General features: G+C 48.7%; 1 protein-coding gene across 1 annotated transcript in view; it reads right to left on the reverse strand.

Annotated features, from left to right (window-relative positions):
* Window positions 1-20894, reverse strand: part of SNRNP200 (small nuclear ribonucleoprotein U5 subunit 200) — a 31622-nt gene that overhangs the window by 5863 nt on the left and 4865 nt on the right. The window contains exons 5-35 of the mRNA XM_033238843.1: window positions 20584-20639; window positions 19213-19311; window positions 18664-18816; window positions 18452-18551; window positions 18120-18256; window positions 17472-17555; window positions 17198-17371; window positions 16768-16905; window positions 16373-16528; window positions 15317-15487; window positions 12925-13118; window positions 12586-12709; window positions 11359-11508; window positions 10991-11101; window positions 10274-10405; window positions 9918-10106; window positions 9389-9586; window positions 8809-8961; window positions 8619-8699; window positions 7936-8019; window positions 7145-7251; window positions 6698-6816; window positions 6270-6424; window positions 5993-6182; window positions 5616-5789; window positions 4487-4647; window positions 3667-3894; window positions 3125-3316; window positions 2847-3025; window positions 2514-2665; window positions 1148-1256 (exon numbers count right to left, since the gene is read on the reverse strand). Of these exons, the coding sequence (XP_033094734.1) occupies window positions 1148-1256; window positions 2514-2665; window positions 2847-3025; window positions 3125-3316; window positions 3667-3894; window positions 4487-4647; window positions 5616-5789; window positions 5993-6182; window positions 6270-6424; window positions 6698-6816; window positions 7145-7251; window positions 7936-8019; window positions 8619-8699; window positions 8809-8961; window positions 9389-9586; window positions 9918-10106; window positions 10274-10405; window positions 10991-11101; window positions 11359-11508; window positions 12586-12709; window positions 12925-13118; window positions 15317-15487; window positions 16373-16528; window positions 16768-16905; window positions 17198-17371; window positions 17472-17555; window positions 18120-18256; window positions 18452-18551; window positions 18664-18816; window positions 19213-19311; window positions 20584-20639 (4450 nt within the window). The remainder of the gene's footprint in view (window positions 1-1147; window positions 1257-2513; window positions 2666-2846; window positions 3026-3124; window positions 3317-3666; window positions 3895-4486; window positions 4648-5615; window positions 5790-5992; window positions 6183-6269; window positions 6425-6697; window positions 6817-7144; window positions 7252-7935; window positions 8020-8618; window positions 8700-8808; window positions 8962-9388; window positions 9587-9917; window positions 10107-10273; window positions 10406-10990; window positions 11102-11358; window positions 11509-12585; window positions 12710-12924; window positions 13119-15316; window positions 15488-16372; window positions 16529-16767; window positions 16906-17197; window positions 17372-17471; window positions 17556-18119; window positions 18257-18451; window positions 18552-18663; window positions 18817-19212; window positions 19312-20583; window positions 20640-20894) is intronic.

Consider the following 20894-nt stretch of genomic DNA (forward strand, 5'->3'; position numbering starts at 1 on the left):
AAAATGCAGATGTTTTTCTGAGAATGATTGACTCTTCTAACTTTTTTTTTTTTCTTGAGATGGAGTCTCACTCGGTTGCTCAGACTGGAGTGCAGTGGCGCAATCTCGGCTTACTGCAACCTCCGCCTCCCGGGTTCAAGCGATTCTCCTGCTCAACCTCCCAAGTAGCTGGGATTACAGGAGTGTGTCACCACACCTGGCCTTTTTTTATTTTTTTGAGATGGAATCTCACTCTGTTGCCCAGGCTAGAGTGCAATGGCACGATCTTGGCTCACTGCAATCTCTGCCTCCCAGGTTCAACTGATTCTCCTGCCTCAGCCTCCTGAGTAGCTGGAAGCACAAGCACGTGCCACCACGCTCAGCTAATTTTTATACTTTTTTTTTTTTTTTTTTTTGAGACGGAGTCTCGCTCTGTCGCCCAGGCTGGAGTGCAGTGGCCAGATCTCAGCTCACTGCAAGCTCCGCCTCCCAGGTTCACGCCATTCTCCTGCCTCAGCCTCCCGAGTAGCTGGGACTACAGGCGCCCGCGACCTCGCCCGGCTAATTTTTTTTGTATTTTTTAGTAGAGACGGGGTTTCACCATGTTAGCCAGGATGGTCTCGATCTCCTGACCTCGTGATCCGTCCGTCTCGGCCTCCCAAAGTGCTGGGATTACAGGCTTGAGCCACCGCGCCTGGCCAATTTTTATACTTTTATTAGAGACGGGGTTTCATCATGTTGGCCAGGCTGGTCTGGAACTCCTGACCTCAAGTGATCCGCCTGCCGCAGCCTCCCAAAGTGCTGGGATTACAGGCATGAGCCACTGCGCTCAGCACTGTTCTAGCTTCTATATAGGTGTACGACCTTGACCAAGTCACTTTTCCTAATCTACAAGATGTTTGAGGTTAATGACATAATGTCAAACATTCCTCCTGGCTCTAACTTCCTACCTCTCCCAACTGCTGAATGTGGAAGCACAATGACAAAAAACAAATGTGAGCCTAGGTATTGAGACACAAAACTCCCAAACACCTGGCTCTGGTGGCATCTCAGCTGTTAACTTCCCTAACACCTTTCCTTCATCCTAGCTTGCTTTCTGTGTATCTGCAGATTCACACTCATTTTAGGAGGGAGGTCTGGGCTAACACAGACCACCAGTTGTACTCACGCGTGGATCTTGCCATTGTAGTACTGGGTGTCCATGATGATTACCAGGTGGGCAGCCACGTTCATGCCCCAGCAGAGACTCCGAGAAGCCACCACCACCTGGATAGCTCCTGAGCAGCAGAAGGGAGAGGAAGGCTGAGGACAGGGGTCTCTGGGCGAAGCAGGCTCACTACCTCATGGGCAGGCCATGATATACCCTGTGCTACGTTTCAGAACTCACAGCGAGGCTGGCTAGGAACAAGGTCTAACATGAATGAGAGCTAACACATTGCTATGAGATAGCTCCACGCTGCTGGTGCCTTGCTCTGGGACTATCCAGGAGAAAACAAGTCATCATAGAACAGAACCCAAAGCCCAGGAACACCAAGGCATAACTACTGCTGATGGACTGCTCCTCTGACCGGAAAGTGCTAACACTCATGCAGCCACGGGCTGGCTCAGCCACACCAGCAAACCGGAGATCACTCTAAGCATGCCCCAAACAGGCAGATTCAAGGGCCAAAGAGTGACAGGAAGTGATTCTGGCAGGAGGATCTCCAATGAGGCTCCATTAAGCAGTGTTAAAAGGTAAATCTTTGCACAAAATGCTACAGGTCAACAAGGGACAGTGGCCAGCAAGTGTGCCCAAGGGAGAATCAGAGCTCTCCTGTGTGCTAATCTCTAAAGTCTAACGATCTTGGTGAGATGGTTTGGATCTGTGTCTCCACCAAATCTCATCGAACCGTGGTCCCCAGTGTCGGAGGAGGGGCCTGATAGGAGATAACTGGCTCACAGGGGCGGAGTTCTCATGAATGGTTTAGCACAACCCGCCCTTGGTACTGTCTAGCGAGTGAGTTCTCACAAGATCTGGTTGTTCAAAAGTGTGTGGCACCTCCCCACTCACTCACTCGGTCCTGGCTCCTGCCATGTAAGATGCCTGCTTCCCCTTGGCCTTCCCTGAGGCATTCCCAGAAGCAGACGCCACCATGCTTCATGGACAGCCCGCAGAACTGTGGGTCAATTAAACCTCCTTTCTTTATAAATGACCCAGTCTCAAGTATTTCTTTATAGCAATGCAAGAATGAACTAATCCATGGACCAGCAGCAGTCTAGTGGCCAAAGGTCCTGGACTCTAGAAAACCGGGGTCTGAAGTGGCACAGCCCGACGTGTCTGCCTGTTTTCTCACCTGGCAAGCAGGGACAGTGTTTGTCTCACCTGCCTCATGAGGTTCTTGGGAGGATCAAATGAGTTAACAGCTAAGAGTCCTAAACAGTATTCTGAAAATGTCTAGTATGCTGTCGAGAAATGCTGCCACCCGGACCCCTCAAGTTTACCACCACCACTTGGTGAGACCCTTGCTGTGCTCCCCTTCCATGGCCTGACTCACCTGAGCTAAAGAGCTGCTCCACTAGGCGCCGCTCCATGGGGCTAAGCCCCTCATGCAGGTAGCCCACCCCATTCAGCAGCGTTTCCTTGAGCGTGCTGTCACTCAGCTTCTCCAGGTACGGAATCAGATCCTTCTCAGTGCAGTGCAAGAACCTGTGCGGCACAGGCAATGGCTCAGCTCAGAGTGGTCCGAGTCCTGGCAGACATCCTGCCAGCTGTGCGGAACCTGGCCCCGAGCCACATGGGCTAACCCCACCCTCATGAAGAGGACACCCTTGGAGTGGGCCAGCCTCACTTAACCTAACCCCAACCCCAGACACCAGGCCCCGCCCACCTCTGCCGCTGGATGTCTGCCGCACACGTGGTGAGGATGTCAATGGCAGTGAGGCGGGTCTGCTTGCGAGACGGGACAAAGACAATGACAGGCTTCTTGGGCGAGTGCTTGGTGATAGCATGGTACACAGGCTTGGCCATGGAGAGCAGGCGGGTTTGTGTATGGCTGATGTTGAAGCCCTGGCGGCCGGGGAGAAGAAAACACACCAAGGTTATCAGACCTGGGTCACTCAGGATCTAGGTGAGACCCCACAGACGGATGAGGAGAGTGGGTCCTACCTGGATGTGCAGCTCCAAGGGGATGGGACGCACATTGGGGTGGAAGTTGAAGGTGGAGGTGGCGCTGCAGCCCAGCCAGTGGGCCACATCCTTGGCATTGGAGAGCGAAGAGCTGAGTGCCACAATGCGAATGGGCCGCTCAATCTGGGAGGAGATGTAGCGCATTCGGGAGCAGATCACTTCTAAGACAGGCTGGAAAGAGGGAGGGAGGGTCACTGCAGGCCGAGGCTCCCATCCTCTGCCTGGAGGTCCCCTTTGTGAACAGCCCAGCAGCCTCAAAATGACCTCATTCTTCCTTCTAACTAGGAACTCTCATGTTTTTGGTTCTACCTCCTCCACAGCAGCCAACCTCCACTAAACAATACTGTTTTCCTAAAGTACTACAAAAAAAAGCTGACACTGTCCCTTTGGAACAGGGCAGCAGGCAGAATCCTCCAGGGAGAAGCCCTGAGCCTCCATCCTCAGACCCAAATATAAGGCCCAATGCCAAGGTCACTTGGTCAGTCCCAGTCCCTCATCTGTGCTGCAAGGTCACGCCATACCCCATTCTCGCCCCCGATAAGGTGGACCTCATCCACCACAAAGAGGTTGATGTTCTGCACGTTCTTGCGCTGCTTCCACCGCCGGGAAAGTATGTCCCACTTCTCAGGAGTGCTGATGATAATGTTCCCTTTGCCCAGCAGCTTCAGGTCTGTGCTGGTCTCTCCCGTCAGGAGTACCACCTTCTTGTTGAGCCTGTCCTGGAACTTCTCATACCAGTCCATGTATACCTGGCAGGCAGAGGAGGGAGGCAGAACAACATGAGGTCATACCAGGCATCTTTCACTTACCTGAGGAAAACCTGAGATGCCAAACAGAGACCTGTTGACCTGCAGATCTCAAGCTATGTTCTAATCCCACAGCAGCCTTTATGCGATGGGGCAGCTTTTCTTTTTTTTTTTTTTTTTTTGAAATGAAGTCTCGCTCTCGTTGCCCAGGCTGGAGTGCAGTGGTGCAATCTTGGCTCACGGCAACCTCCACCTCCCGAGTTTAAGCAATTCTCCTGCCTCAGCCTCCCGAGTAGCTGGGATTACAGGTGCCCGCCACCACACCCAGCTAATTTTTGTATTTATAGTAGAGACAGGGTTTCACCATGTTGGCCAGGCTGGTCTCGATCTCCTGACCTCAGGAGATCTGCCCACCTCGGCCTCCCAAAGTGCTGGGATAACAAGTGTGAGCCACCACGCCTCGCTGGGGTGGCTTTTCTTTAATACACAAACTGAAGAAATGACCCTGCAAATTTCCGGCCTAAAAAAGCCTTTATATGGAATCACAGATGAAATGCTTCTGGGCAAATTCACACGACACAGCGCCATGTCATACCTGCTCTGCCAGGGCCTCCATGGGGGTGATGTACACACAGCGCCCCTCCGAGCTCTGCAGCAGCATCCGCAGGATGGCAAACTCTGCACAAATGGTCTTCCCACTGCCCGTGGGGGCCCCCACAAACACGTTGTCGTCACTGTTGTACACAGTGTTAAACACTGGAAACCAACAGAAAGAAGCAGTGTGAGTATCAAGAGGGAAGAAGAGATGGACTGGGACGTGGACCCCTTGTCAAAACAAAGGACAACATAAGAAATGAAGTCAGGCAGTTCTGGAATGCAGACAGAGGAGCAGTGGCATCCGAGCCTCTAACTCCAGGCCGGCCATGGTGTACCCCCTCACCTGCTACCACTTAACAGGTAAAGGCGAAGAGGCCAAGATCAAGAGCCCAGGTCCCCTGGAGATGTGTGGGATGACAACAAAAGCAAAGCAAAAGAAGCCACACATCCTTCTTTGCTTCTCAGAGACTAGGATGCAGGACAGAAAGGAACTGGATCCCTTTCTCTGCCCCTTCAACACTCTCCTGCATTTCCTAGAAATAGCCTAAGGTAGAAAGTAAGAGCCTTAGCTCTGGCATCAACACTGAATTAAAATACAAGTTCTATTTATCAGTTGGTTCAACTGGGACACCACCTATGCCTCAGTTCCTCACCTATAAAATGGAACGCTAATGGCAGTATCTCCAATAGTGATTCCTTTTAGGCTTGGTGGAAGGAATAAGAGAGAAAACACTGGTGATGTACTCAGCCAAGGACTGAGAACACAGTGCCTGCTCTGTGAATGTCCCTGTTATTTATCATGATGTGGGGGAGGAGGCCTCAGTGCCACCCCATGGTTCTGGTTCAATACTTGAGCGCCAGGGGCAGGCCTCTAAGCCCCCAGGGCCCGAGAAATAACCATGCCATGTAAGGCCTTGCTCTGCTGCCCCTCCACAGTGACACATGCAGAGAAGCAAAGCAACCAAGGCTTCTGACAAAGGAAAAAGTCCTGGTGGGCCCCAGGGGTCACGCTGAGGAGCTCCCAGGCCTACCAAGTGCCTGAGCGCCCCCACTCCCCTGCCTGCCACAGAACACATCTGTCTCCCGGTGACTTCAAAAGCCTCCAGAGGAGGGATGGAAACACTTACCCTGGGTCTGGATGGGATTGAAGAAAGGAAATTTATCTTGGTAAAGACTCTCAAAGGCGCTGTTTCTCAGAGCAGACACGGGCAAGGGCTGCAGGTCCAAAAGCTCGGTGGGAGGTGGGTACTTCTCTGGCAAGATCAGGTGCCGGAAGGAGACAGGCAGCTGGGTCTCACAAGCTACCAGAAAAGAAACAGGAAGGAGATAAGCACTGCTCTCTTTACCTCACTGGCCTCTAGATCCCCTCCGTGAACACTGGAAACCTAGGCAGCGTATGTATCACTCTGTCCCCAGCAAAGGCAAGCCCGGGACAAAGTGCAAGACATTCTTCTACTGTCCTTGGAGGGACTGTTCCTGGGGACTCTAGAGAGGAGACACTCACAGAGCCAGCGGTCAGACACCACTCGGATGAAGTACTGAGGGGGCAGCGGTTCAAAGACAGGCACGAAGAACGTAATGAGGTGCTCGTCCTGGGCGTACTTGGCCTTGAGAAGAAAATACTCATGGTGCAGAATCACCTCGCTGTCCACGTCCTCCACCAGAATCCAGAAAGCCTCGGATGAACCATGCACCTGCCAACAGAAGCAAGGGTAAAAGGAATGCGAGTCAACGTAGACAACATGCCTCCGATCCAGCTCCTCTGCCCAGCAAAGCCTCACCTTTTCATCCCACTGGAAGTCCGGGGTGATGGTCAGCTCCACCTTCAGGGTGGAACGTGTGATAGGCTGCAGGTGCACCGACAACTCCAACTTGGGAAACAGATGGACATATTTGTGGATGGTCTTCCCCATCTTTGGCATGCGGATAAGCTCCCCTACGAGGAAATGAGAGTACTGAGGCTACAGCCCAGCCTGCCCACTATCCTGCAAACTGGGCCTGAGGGCCACTGTGGGAAAGGAGTAGGGTCTTCCCTTTATGGTCAGTGGAGCCCAGGATTCCAGGTCCCCAGACCAAGGGCCAGCCCTTCAATGGGACCTGGGGAGGGAACACAGGACACTAATGCACAGGGCTAGGAACAGGAAGATTGCGTAGGCAGACTGGGAGAGACACCCAGGCAGTGAAGACAAGGCAAGAGCATCCCACACACCGATCTCATTATGATTCAGGTCGTACAGACGCTCAAAGGGGAAATTCTTCTTCTCAATCTTCTTCACTACTTCCTCAGGGAGTTTCCGGAACTGGCGCAGAGGACACATGGACTGCCACCTATCCAGGAAGGAGGCAAAGCTGTTGGTCCCTTCTGCGGGGATGTGACAAACCGTCCACATCATGGCTTCCAATAGTTCAGCAGTGACCACACAAGACACAGTCATTAAAGGCAAACACTGACGCTGTGCCAGCTCTGGCCTCCACCTTTCTCCTACTCCCCGGCCCTACCACAGAGGGCCTTCCCTCTTCTCAACATGCAACAAGCTTCGGATCATACTTCAGGCGTCGGGTCTGGAGAGCAGATGCACCCTGCGTTTTTCCCATCAGACCCTTGGGCTGGGGACCCCACTCATGGGGACCAGCATCCAGATCACCGGGTCCTTACATGCGTTTGTCGATCATCTTGCAGAGGTTCAGTGTCTTGTCTGTAAGCTGTGCCCAACCTCGGTTCAGGACAATTTCAAATATTGCTCGCATCAACCGGCCAGCCGACTAGGCAAAGAAGCATCATTCCCACTGTTAAGTCTTGACTATCCCCAAGCCTTGTGAGCCACTCCACACTGTTTCATTACCTCCAGCTCTGACACAACCACCCATCCCAACTCAAAGGCAAAGTCCCCCGTCTTTACGCCTTTCTCCCTTCTATACAGTAGATGCCTGCCGAATGGGGAACAATTAGAAAAGTGTGGCTCAAGGTCGCTGCACAACATTTTAACCTAACATTCACTGCATGATTTTAAAGCTTTTGACTCATTTAGCATTTAGAGTTTTAGGAAGAGTTGAGGGTACCAGTGACCTGTTCTTAGAGGTAAAGATGAAGAGCAGCTAATAAAACCCCGTGCCATTTTTGGATTTATTTATGAGCTGTGCAGCAACAGTGGGAAATCACTTCGCTGCTGGGAAGCAGACACCGTGTGCTGTGGCTCTTCCTGTCTCTGAGGGCCTGTGGAGCCTTGAAGCATTCCCTCTTAAGGTCTTACCTTTCCCACGTGCTCAAGATGTGTACTACGGAGTGGCTGTACCACACATGCACCAACCAACGACCCCGCAAGAGCAGAACTAAACACTCCTTCCATCTCACTAGCATCAGGCCTCCTTTTCCCGGGATGCACACAGAACACAGGGATTGAACTGTTCAGGCCCCTTCTCATAGCTCCCATACAACTCCACCCTCACCTGTGTGACATACACCATGTCAGCCATCAGTGCAAAGCCCTCCAATTTCAGCTGCGAGATGAAGGCTTGCAGAAGAACATTGATCTGTAAAGAAGCAAAATCAGCCAGCAGGAGACCAATCACTGAACAGTCCAAGAAAGGGAACTACATTTCTGCTCTGAGTATCCAGGCAGGTGAGATTTTCTACAGGTCTTGATTTACAAATACTAAATAATTGTTATTTCATATAAAAAGAACATGTGAGAAGGCTGCAAAAACTAGGAGAACTAAGCAGGATACCACACATGAACCCAAATTCAAGGTTCATCTTTTTTTTTTTTTTTTTTGAGACGGAGTCTCGCTCTGTCGCCCGGGCTGGAGTGCAGTGGCCGGATCTCAGCTCACTGCAAGCTCCGCCTCCCGGGTTTACACCATTCTCCTGCCTCAGCCTCCCGAGTAGCTGGGACTACAGGCGCCCACCACCTCGCCCGGCTAGTTTTTTGTATTTTTAGTAGAGACGGGGTTTCACCGTGTTAGCCAGGATGGTCTCGATCTCCTGACCTCATGATCCGCCCGTCTCGGCCTCCCAAAGTGCTGGGATTACAGGCTTGAGCCACTGCGCCCGGCCTCAAGGTTCATCTTTTAGAAGATTATGAAAACTACTTAATCCTCAACTGATCAAAGCAAAGAGGAGAGGAGCTCACCTTGGCGCTGGGTTCCTCGATGCTCTCTTTTACAGGGATGGGCACCCTCTCCAGCAACTTCTGCAGCTCCAGCTTCTCCTCCTGCCACAAGGAGGAAAAGGTCAAGGGAAAGCCTTGTGGCCGAGGAGGGAAACCATTCAGTGACTTGGTGAGCACCAACTCCCCGCCCCACCACACTGCATAGGCTCACCTCTCTCACTGTGATGTTCTTGAACTCAGAGGATAACGAGAAGACTCTGAAAAGCTCAATCTCGCTCAGGGTGGGCTTCAGCAGCTGGTTGTAAGTCTGCACTGTGTCATTGGTGATGTAGTAGTGGCTGGCTATACGGCCCAGTTCTGTCACCTAGAGAGAAGGTAGGCTCAAACCAGTGCTGACTACTGAGGAGCTCCCACCTCTAACTGTGGACCGCAAGTTATTGTCTTATAGGTTTTCTTGTGCGATTTTTGGTAAAGTATATGACTCAATGTCCTATAGGTTATTGCCCTAATAGGACAACTGGATGAAGTCACAGCAGTGCAAGTGCCAGGCCAGGCCCAGGCACATGAAGAAAAATGGCACAATAAGCTGACCCACAGTGAAATGATGTCTGCATGGAAAAGACAGCTGAATGATCCACTTCAAGTTATGGGAAAAGCAACCCACTTTTCTGCTGTTATAAGCAACAGGTGATTAGACAGGCAGTGCTCACATCGAGAGCAATCTGAAAAATTTTCTCCTGGGCCAATAACTTTTGCTGAGACCTTTGCCTCAAAACCCTCAGCCCACGCACCTGGAAGTTGCCCGTCTTCTTGTCATACTTGACCAGATTGTTCTTGTCCAGCATCAGGGCAGCCGTGTGAACCAGATCCAGTCGGCGCTGGTCCAGCAGGGGATCTCCCTTGAGGTCATCATGAGAGATGCCATAGAGGGTTGGGGATCGCAGCATTCGGATATACAGGTAGGCATAGCCCAGCCAGTTCACTGCGTCCTACAAGACACAGCTCATGGTTCTTAGTATGAAGAAACTCTTGATGTCCAAATGAAAGGCTACCATGAATTGCTTAGAAGTTAATTCCCAGCTACAAGGATGCATATTACATCATATTCTGAATGTGTTTAGCATTTCATTAGTAAAAAGATCTAAGCATCTTCTAAGATCTTGGTAACAAGGGGAACTATCTGCCAGACCCAAGATGCGGGTGCAGGGATGGAAAGCCTCGGACGCTGCTGGCCCACGGCACAATAGGGACGGACCCACACCTGGTGCCTTGGTGTCTGCGGGGAAGGCATGAAGCACAACAGGCAGAGTCCTCCCCTACCTTGGCATTCTGGACATTCCCCAGCACGATTTCTGCGTTGAGCATGTCAGGAAGCTTTGAAACCATCTGGCTTTCAATAGGAAGTTGTTGGTTGAGGAGGGACAGGTAGTACTGCAGCTCCCCATGAGACGTGATGAGGATGCCTTCGCCCTTGGTGTCATACTGGGGTCTTCCAGCACGTCCCAGCATCTAGATCAGGGACAGCGAACCAAGAATGCTATAGCAAGAGAATGTGTGATTTTGATGCAGGGATCTACATTACAGAACTAGGCCTCTGATCTGCCAGCTTTCCAGCATCTCTGCATTTCAGGCAAGGATATTGATCCCCACTGAGAATAAACTCAAAGGCTCTGTACCTGCAGAATGTCCAGTGCTCCCAGTTCTGTCCAACGCCCCTTCTCTGGACTGTACACCTGGGTGCCTTTGATGATGACCGTATGTGCAGGGAGATTCACACCCCAAGCTAGAGTTGCTGTGGAAACTAAAACCTACAGAGGCAAAGCAAGGCAATGAGAACAGATGCCACCATCGGGGTTACTATCCCCGGCTTCTCCAGGCAGTTGCCTCAGAGCTTCTATCAGGACTAGCCAGTGGGGTGTGGGGGGTCCCAGTACTTGTCAATGTGACACCAGAATAAAGAGGAAAGGTTCCCTTGGGTTCCTCATCTATTCAGGAATGAACATTTCAAGGTTCCAGAGGCACAAGTGCAGACCTGTATTAAACCACCTTCAAGTTACTGGAAAAGGTAAAGCAGAGGCTATCCGGGAAGAGGGAACGACATGGCCATGCGTGCCCCCCTGAGGCGCTGTGTGGAGCCATCTGAAGTCACCAAAGTGCTTGCTTCACTATGCTTCTCAGACTGTCCAAAACTCACTCACCTTCCCTCACACAAGGTGTGAAGAGTTGGGAGAGTGGCATAAGGTTCTATTTATTGTATCCACCACAACCCTCTGACCCGGGCTAGCTGGGCCAGAAGCAATAAAGTACCAGGAGCAAACATGGCACAACCTTGACACTGCCAGTCTTCTGAAGTATGTCCCACCTGCTCCTCCAAAAGCTTTGCACCCCCTCACCTGAATATGTTTATCAGCAAAAAGATCCTCCACGAGTGTTCGGTCAACCCTGGTCATGCCTGCATGATGAATAGCAAAGCCGTAAGGCAGAAGATCCTTCAGCTCTAGGTTCTGTGGAATAAACAACCGGGGATGAGGTGAGCCTTCCTGTAGGACTCACCCAAGGACTAAGGAAATCTCTTCCCATGAGACCCTGCCGCTTAACTACTATGTGGAATAGTAATAATCACATCCAGACAATCAACCTGAACCCACGGGAAACAACAGTACCACAGTACGGTCAGTACGGTCCTAGAGGAGCTGTCTGAGGCCTCGGAGGGACACGGCTGCCAGGTAGGAAGGAGGGAACCCCGCCGGCCCCTCCTCACCTTGCACTGCTCCGCTTCTGTTCGCAGGACTTCCGTGGAGGCTGAGCCCTCCCTCAGAAACAGACCCAGAGTGTCCTTCTCTAGGCACATGTCCCGGATGGCCCTGGCCGTCTTTCCAGTCTCCTTCCGGGAGTGGACAAACACCAGCACCTAAGCAGAAGCCACAGTTTGCCACAGTCACGAGATACTAACAGCCCCAGGGCACCTGTGGCAGGAAGCAGAAGTTGCCCCATCACCACCAGAAGCCAAGGTCCTGGAGAGGGGAAAGGGCAGGAATATGTGCAGGCTCACAGCAAGCCTCAACAGGGCTGGAAAGATCTTTCTTCAAGGGAATGCACCCACCAGTTCACAGTTCTGGAACTGAGAAGTTAAACTCACTTCAACATCCTACCTTGAACAGCAAGTTTAAATAGACTATGACTACAAATGCAGGCCTCTCAACTCAGAATTGATGTTCAAGCACCTAACAAGAGTCAAAGCTGCATGAAAATGTGTCTGCAAAATAACAGCTAAAACATTCTACTACTTATAAAAGGATTTAGGAAGTAAGTCTGAGACTAGTACAGTGTTGGAGGAAATGAAGTCTTCCTAGTATTTAGTGCCAAGAAAAGCTCTGTCTCTTCATATAAATTCATATGCTTCTTTTCATCAGACAAAAAGAAATACAAAACCGGTCACTTTCCCTTATTTTTTGTCTTAGTTAACATTGCTCAACTCGACTTTCAATTTAAAAATTCTATCACACTGTCTAGTAAAATGCCCGCTCCACTCGTTTTTCCTTTTCTCTTTTCATTGTCTTGTATTTTCCGTGTAAGCGACCCCAAACCTTTTATGGAGGGACCCTGGATAATGTGAATGGACAAAGCGATGATCCGGGACTGGCGATCGCTTGATGGGGGGATTTTTAATGCTCCAAACTCTCTAATGGTTGTAAGGCTATCCAGGTTATCCATTTCATCTGGGCTGAGTTGTGCTAGTTAACTAGTAGTTGTTGGAGAACTGGTTCATTTCTTCTGAATTTTTAAAGTGATGAGCATAAAACTACTCACAGTATTACCTTATTATCTTTCCGGTGGCTATAGGTTCTGTAGTAATATCCCATTTCATAGCTGACATTGGTGATTTATGTTGTGTCTTCTTTTAATTTCTGTCAATCTTCCCAAATTATTGGTAAATCAAACATTTGAAAGAACAGGGTTTAAGAGTAACCACAAACCATGGGCAAACCTGATTTTTCCCAGCATGTTCCATGATTTTTTCATAGACGATTTCATTCATGATCTGGAAACGCTTGATAGCTTTTTTCTCTGTGATACCCACGTACGTCTGTTCCAGAGGCACTGGACGGAAGCTAGGAGTTCAACAGTTAGACAAATGAGGCTTTGGCGGAAAATACTGAGAGAATAAACAGTCTTTTTCCTGCCCCAAGAGCAATATTCCTCCTTGATTCACAGCACATCAAACCCAAAGGCCCTTCTAAAACCCAACACAGCAGCACTCCTTGGAAAAGGGGAAGGAGAGCAGGATGGTCACCTTGATAGAACTTCGCCCAGTCTTTTCTGATACCTGTTGTCAAAGTAAAAGAGACCCTTGGCAGGGTCAACACGCAGAAAGGTGGCTACGTCTTCATAGTTGGGTAGGGTGGCACTGAGACCAATGAGTCGGACATCCTCCTGGGTCATCTCAATGTTTCGGATGGCCCTTGCCACCAAAGCTTCTAAGACAGGACCTCTGTCATCGTGGAGAAGATGGATCTCATCCTGTGGAATTGGAGGACAGCAATTACCTCTAGCACTGGAGATACGTAGTTCCTTTTCCTGGACTTGTCCCATATTATAGGCATATAACCTAATGCCTAAGGAAAAACACACGGGATCCCAAGCCAGAGATGCCCAAAGTATGGAGACAATATTTACCATGAAATACTCCAGAAAGTAACAGACTCTGACCATGAGTTGCTTTGGTACAGTTCAGTGACATACTTTGTAGCAAGAAATTCTGAAACTCAGATAAATGAGTTTACAACTGTACTTAAAAGTAAACTTCTTTATGAAAAAGGATACAAATATGATCTGATCAGAAACTTCACTTCTGGCAGTTACAGTTCCCAAGAACAAAAGTTATCATGCATCAAATGAGCTCTCACCGTCTAAAGCAGTGCTTCTCAAATTTTATTAAGTATCCCAAAGCCAGGGGATGTTGTTAAAATGCAGATTGCATTCAGCAGGTGTGGGGTGAGGCCACAAATCCTGCATTTCTAACAAGCTCCTATTTCATGCTGCTGCTGCTACGACTCCCGCCATGGATCAGGCTTCAAGCAGCAAAGCTCTAAAGCAGGCGCCAGAAACGTGTTTTTTTTTTTTTTAAAGTCAGATGCTCCATCTCCAAGAAAAAAAAGCCAGGTGCGGTGGCTCACGCCTGTAATCCCAGCACTTTGGGAGACCGAAGTAGGTGGATCACCCAAGGCCAGGAGTTTGCGACCAGCCTGGCCATTATGGCGAAACCCTGTCTCTATTGAAAATACAAAAAATTAACTGGGTGTGGTGGCAGGCAACTGTAATCCCAGCTACTCAGGAGGCTGAGGCAGGAGAATTGCTGGAACCCGGGCGGTGGAGGCTGTAGTGAGCTGAGATCACACCACTGCACTCCAGCCTGGGCAACAAGAGCAAAACTCCACCTAAAAAAAAAGCCAGATAGTCAGTATTTCAGGCTTTGGGCCATGCGGCCCCTATTGCAAATATTCAGCTCTGTCATTGCAGCACAAAAGCCGCTGTAAATAATACATAAACAAATGGATATAACTATGTTCCAACAGAACAAAGCTAGTAGCCACAGACTGCCAACCCCTGCTCCAGAACACTGAAAACCAACATGTGAAGTCTCCTTTCTTGCTTTTCCCAGACAACGTAAACTACACTCACTGAGTCACTAATCTCTGGAAGCTTCTGTGTATACGGAATACAATATCCTGATTACGGCCGGGCGCGGTGGCTCAAGCCTGTAATCCCAGCACTTTGGGAGGCCGAGACGGGCGGATCACAAGGTCAGGAGATCGAGACCATCCTGGCTAACACGGTGAAACCCCGTCTCTACTAAAAAAAAAAAAAAAAAACTAGCCGGGCGAGGTGGTGGGCGCCTGTAATCCCAGCTACTCGGGAGGCTGAGGCAGGAGAATGGCGTAAACCTGGGAGGCGGAGCTTGCAGTGAGCTGAGATCCGGCCACTGCACTCCAGCCTGGGCGACAGAGCGAGACTCCGTCTCAACAACAACAACAACAACAACAACAACAAAATCCTGATTCCTCATTCATTCCCTCAGAGAATGGATTCTTTTACTTATAAAGCCCTTCATGATGTTGGATATGATGGTTTTTTGCCTATCTGTTTATATTTGTTTCAAAATATTTCAGATATCGTTTCTCGGCCTTTTGGCTAAGATCAAGTGTAGTAAAATATTTCAGACATAAAAAATAGAGAGAGAGAATAACGTGGCAGGCTGGACGCAGTGGCTCACGCTTGTAATCCCAGCACTTTGGGAGGCTGAGGTGGGCAGATCACAAGGTCAGGAGTTCGAGACCAGCCTGGCCAACACAGTGAAACCCAGTCTCTACTAAAAATACAAAAATCAGCTTGGCATGGTGGCAGGCGCCTGTAATCCCAGCTACTGGGGAGGCTGAGGCAGGAGAATCGCTTGAACTTGGGAGGCAGAGACTGCAGTGAGCCGAGGTTGTGCCACTGCACTCAGCCTGGGCGACAGAGCTAGACTCCATCTCAAAACATAAATAAATAAATAAATAATAAAAATAAATAAATAACATGGCAAACACAAGCTGACAATAACTGCCATTACAAGGGCTAGTGCCTACAGAAAAGGCAGCAAAGAAACATTGTGCATGAAAACCCAGCAAACCCTCCTTGACACAACTGGCCTCTATGTTCTAGGAGCACTCCCAACTCACCAGAATGATGAGCCGCACCAGCTGGGTGTAGGTGCGCTCGCCACCCTTGCGGGTGATGATATCCCACTTCTCGGGGGTGCAGACGATGATCTGAGTGGCACTGATCTCTTCTTTGCACAGCTGGTGGTCCCCAGTCAGTTCAGCAACAGTGATGCCATAAGTGGCCAGGCGCTGTGGGAGGAAAACTGCATCAGACAGGAATGCTTGAAGGGGCCTGGACACCACGCTTTCTGTTTGGGCAGTTGGAGTGTCGGGCCTTGGGAGCAGGCATCAACCCATCAGGTGAATACAAAGCAAATCAGAGCGTATGAGCATTTCTTCCTCAAACAAGCAGAAATTTAACTCGGGCAAATAAAGCAGACAAAAGATCTCTCGGGGCCAGGCACGGTGGCTCACGCCTGTAATCCTAGCACTTTCAGAGGCCAATGAGGGCAGAATGCTTGAGCCCAGGAATTCTAGACCATGGTGAAACCCTGTCTCTACAAAAAATATAAAAATTAGCTAATCTGGTAGCACACATCTATAATCCCAGCTACTAGGAAGGCTGAAGTGGGAGGATCACTTGAGCCTGGGAGGTCAAGGCTGCAGTGAGCCATGATTGTACCACTGCACTCCAGCTTGGGCGACAGCAAGACCCTGTCTCAAAAAAAAAAAAAAAAGATCTCTGGGAACTCTGTACCCAAGAGGAAGAAACGGCAACTTGTAGATAACAAGACCTAGAATAACACCACTAGGTCTATTACTATCCACATCCATTTGATGTTTCATAAATACTTCAATAACACAAATGATACCAACTGCAGGAAATTGCCATGGAGAGGACGAAAGAAAGATGCAAACCCTTGTAAAAGATGGCTCAGGACATTCTTACTTCAGAAACTCTGCACCTGGGTTAAGTTCCATCTTGGAAATGGGGAGAGAAAAATAAAAAATAAAAACAATCCCAGGAGGCATTCCAGAGATGCCCTAATACAAAAAGTGGTGAGGTCCAGGCCTGTCCACAACACTTTGACAGCTGCGCTCCGTATCCTCTGGAGGAAAGTTCTGCTCCCTCACCTTTCCAAAGCTGCCCACCATCTCCTGCACCAAGGAGCGCATGGGGGCAATGTAGATAATCTTGAAGTCATCCACGTTGATGGTGCCGTCCATGTTGATGTGCTTCCCGATCTCTCGGAGCATGCACATCAGGGCCACGTTGGTCTTCCCAGCACCCTACGGGAGAGGTCAGGGATGAGAACGCCTGTTCACCTGGTTATTCTCACGGCCCTCACTTCCACGGGCTTATTTCCCAAACAGAGAATAGAGCTTTTCTTGGGTACTTTATCCTACCATTTAACCTCTCTTCCATCAAAGGACAAAGAATTAGGGGGTGGGGTGGAAATAAAAAACAATCTTCCAACAGAAACTCCACCCATATTTTCCGAGAAAAAAGCAGGCAGGGTGGCGCTTACAGTAGGAGCACACAGCAGCAGATTCTCATCCGTCTCAAGGGCAGCACGGTAGAGCTTACTCTGGATCCGATTCAGTGTTTTGAAGCCCTCAAACCCAGCCTGGGCATACTTTGGAAGCTTTTCCACTGGAAGCAGTTGCTAGAAGAAAAGAAGTGCCATTGATATCATGTTGGCAGCAACCTTGAGCAGACTGTTTTTGTGGGATTGCCAGGATTTTGTTCCCTGGCAATCTCTTTGTATAACTCTCCATTAAAGGTCAGTGCAGAGATCAATATTGTCCCCTGGGCTCAAAATCAGAATGGGAAAATTCTGTTGCAGCTTTCAGCCCTAAAATAAACTATATATGAAACAAAGCTACATTCTGGTCAATGGTTGAAATCCAAACCAGGAGGCGAACTAAGCAGAGAACTGAGGAAAGCAATTCACTTACTTCTTCTGAGCCAAAGGGCTTGGGCTTCAGAGCAGGCACATGTACCTCTTCGTAGCCCTTACGCTGGCGACGGAAGGATCCATCAGGAAGCTGACAGCGTTTATTGGCCATAAAGTGGCTCCCCTGGGTAAATACCAGGTCCTCCAAGTCCAGAACTTGCCGTGGAGCCAGTGCCTGGGAATGTGAAAGACAAAAACCCCAAGGAAGTGAGCAAGCCGAGCAAGCGAGTTTTCCATCCAACAAGGCCTGGGACATAAATCGCCCTGGATCCTACCTCTCCACCCTGGTCGAGATCCATGGTTTCCAGATCTGTGTCCATTCGAGACTGACGCACTCGCTCTCTCCGGGATCTTTCCTCCTGTAGTGGACGAAGATGAAAATCACAAAAACAATTCATCAGTATCACAGGTTCTTGTCCTTTTCTGTCTCTGCTTAGCTAATACTTGAGTCACAGGTGCTAACTAGTAAGTCGCCAAACAGAAAGACAACGCTTTACGTGGGGACCACCAGAATGATCAAAGCGCACACACACCTTTAAAGGGGCAGTGCGCAGTACAGGGACGCCAGAAACAGACGTTCTGTAATTAAGTACCAAGGGCTACCCCTGAGGGGTAAAAGTGTGGGTTCTGTTAAGCAAGTACATGTGTTCTGTTACTCTATTTTAGTAAACGCCATGTAGTTACTGTGCAAATAAACAATAAAGATCCCCATAGTGCCGGTGAAAGACAGCAGCAGGTCACTGCTCTCACGACCAAGCCAATGTGGATGTGTTGATTCTAACCTGCATGCACTGACAAACCCCGAAGAATTTAGAGAAATTACTTTTTCAACTTCCACTTTTAATATGAATTTAGCTTCATGCTGCAATCTTCTAGCCACTGTTAGCTCAGAACTCAGACAGATAAACCAACCCAGTCCTTACTCGGATCAGATCCTCCTTCTCGGTTTCATGGAGCTGGTAGAGGAACTTGGATAACTCTGGGTCAGCTTCCATCTTTCCCATAATCCTTTCCTTTTCAGCTTCACTTTGTGCACTGGCCAGCAAGGTACAGTATAAAACTACCCACAACAAAAGGAACAAAGGAAAATGAGGAGGAGGAGGAGGAGGAAATAAGGCAAAAACCCTTCATCCTTAAAGTAGAAAGAAGAAAAATAAAAGAAACAAGCACTTAGGCTGTGAAAACAACAGAATCTCCATCTCACACATACACACATATGTACTCACTCTGCAAGAAGAGCCCACCATATACTCACTCATCATCCTGTGCTGCCGCAACACTTTAATGAAATCAAAGGTGTTGAAACCAAGCAGCAGAACCAGCTGGTTCTCACATTCCCGATCGTCACTGGCCGTCTGCAGAGAGAAGGTAACACCACCACTAAGGACAAAGCCATCTGCCACTTCATACGCTGTCCCCATGTGCTAAGATACACTAAGTACACAACTATTGTTATCTTGGCCATACCTTCAAAATTTCCAGTACTTCATCTGCCTTCTTCTGCGACACGATGGCATCATCATAGAAACGACTGAGCTGCCGCTGTAGCCAAAATGCATCAATATCCCGAGGGTGCAAATCTTTCTTCTTGGAACTCATCAGTTCACCTGAGGCCACGAGCTACAAAAGTAACCAGGCATTTAGCTCACCAGGTCTCTGCCACCCTTGATCACTTTGCCACCACCCTGCAACCAAGTTCTACTTGCCACCCCACAGCCCACCTTCTGTGAGGACTTTCCAGAGGGAAAAACTCTGGAATACTGAGTTCAGAATACCAGACTAAGACTTCATCAACATACATCTTTGGGAAGGACCAGACTAAGACTTCATCAACATACATCTTTGGGAAGGAAGAAAATCGACTGAAATCTTAAGAAACTCTAGACACCAAGTGTTTATCACAGTACACTCTAGCAAAAGGTGGCTCAACAAATGTAACAGGACCTAGGCATGGGGAAGAAGCACTAACACACAGAAGTAACCTTGCAGCAATGAGAAAAAGCAAACTGAACTTACATTAGCCGAGAGGGTGCAGCGCACGACAGCCTCATCCCCTTCCATGTCATCATCAGATGCCTCTTCTCGAACCTCCCCGTACACATCTTCATCACCTTCCTGTGGAAATGGCCCCAACTCAATCATTATCTGGAGCTGATCCTGCATCACCACAGAACTTCTCCCTCAAGTCACCCTAAATTAGCCCAATGGTTAGAGAAATGGCTTTGGGGTGAAACTGAGAGCCTATTGGAACCAAGGTCAGCCTTATTCCAGGGGACAGGTAATAGAAAGATTGCTTGGCACAGACTTATTAGATGCACCTACTTTCTGTTTCTTACCTTAGGCTGCCACAATGGAAATCAACTGGATCATAGCCTCTCTTTAATATACAATCAACACTCAAAAACAGTGATCAGCGAACAGGAGAGAAGAGCTATGCAGAGGCATGCCTGGGAAAGCAGATGGTGACTCGGGAATGAAGAGATCACACTAAGCTTGCTCACCACTCCGTTTACTCACACACTGCACATTAGGCAGACTAGGCATAGTGTCATAGTCAAAGCAGGTGCTTCAATAACGAGCACTGCTAAATGAATGAACTGCTACAAGCAAAGCAGTTTGTTGCTACTTAAAATCATCAGATCCTATTAACTATACTGTAGGAAGAGACTTAGCAATCACCTATTGAAATCACCTCATTTTATAGAAAGAGAAACTGAGGCAAGATGACCTGCCAAGATACAGGACTCAAATTCAGAAGTCTTGGCTCCTAGTCCTCTAACTCTCCCTGTGCGACCCCTTCTTCCAGCCCTGGTATATATACCAGGGATCCATTTTCCCTTTCAGGAGCCAAATCTACTCACTGAGAACTCTAAGGCACTCTGCAATTTTTTCAAAGTACCCTACTTATTCCTATTTATATTCAAGGAATTCGATTAGATGGTAAACATTAACTCCAGTGACTTAACCATGTACGAACTACATCCATGCTCTAAGGCAAATGTGCAATCTTTTGAAAGAGGCAGTGGGGACACAGTAATGAAAAACGGGAAAAGATTGTAATATGGTTAAAATGCAGTAAAACATTAGCAGATACATTCTCAATGAAAGTATTCACTGTACTTTATCTTTTGTCTTTCTTTTTGCTGATCCACTTGGTATATTTTAAATAATCACATCGCTTTACATTTGTTAAATTTGCTATAGAAAAGTTAAAAGATAACCGCATTTTTTTTTAAGCAAAAGAACATATAATGCCTAAGTCTGAAACCCACACAACACCGTAAAATGTATCTGGTTTAAACTAGGGAGCTTCTTTACACTACAAGGGGTCCCTTTACCCTCATCAACTTCAAAACCAAGAAGGGACTGGGCCTGTTTATCACTCACCTCCTCATCAGATTCAAACTGCACATTCACACCATATGTCTCGTCAATGTTGTCATCTGAAATGACGAAGGATTAAAAAAGAGGGCAGTGAATGGCTAGTAAAACAAGGCCCTCTGGAGCCAATGTCCTCCCCAACTACCTCTCCTCAGGAAAGATCTAAGTGCTAAAGACACACACAGGCACTTAGATGATCAACACGAGAGAGCCACCTATGCTGCCACTGCCAAGACCTTCTCCACCTGCCAGCCCTGGAGTCAGCCCAGCTCTGCTTGCTCAACCACTTGAGCCCCCAAGGCTCTGCCCACATTTTC

The sequence above is a fragment of the Trachypithecus francoisi genome, unplaced genomic scaffold (assembly GCF_009764315.1).
Source record: "Trachypithecus francoisi isolate TF-2019V2 unplaced genomic scaffold, Tfra_2.0 Lachesis_group17, whole genome shotgun sequence".
NCBI lineage: Eukaryota > Metazoa > Chordata > Mammalia > Primates > Cercopithecidae > Trachypithecus > Trachypithecus francoisi.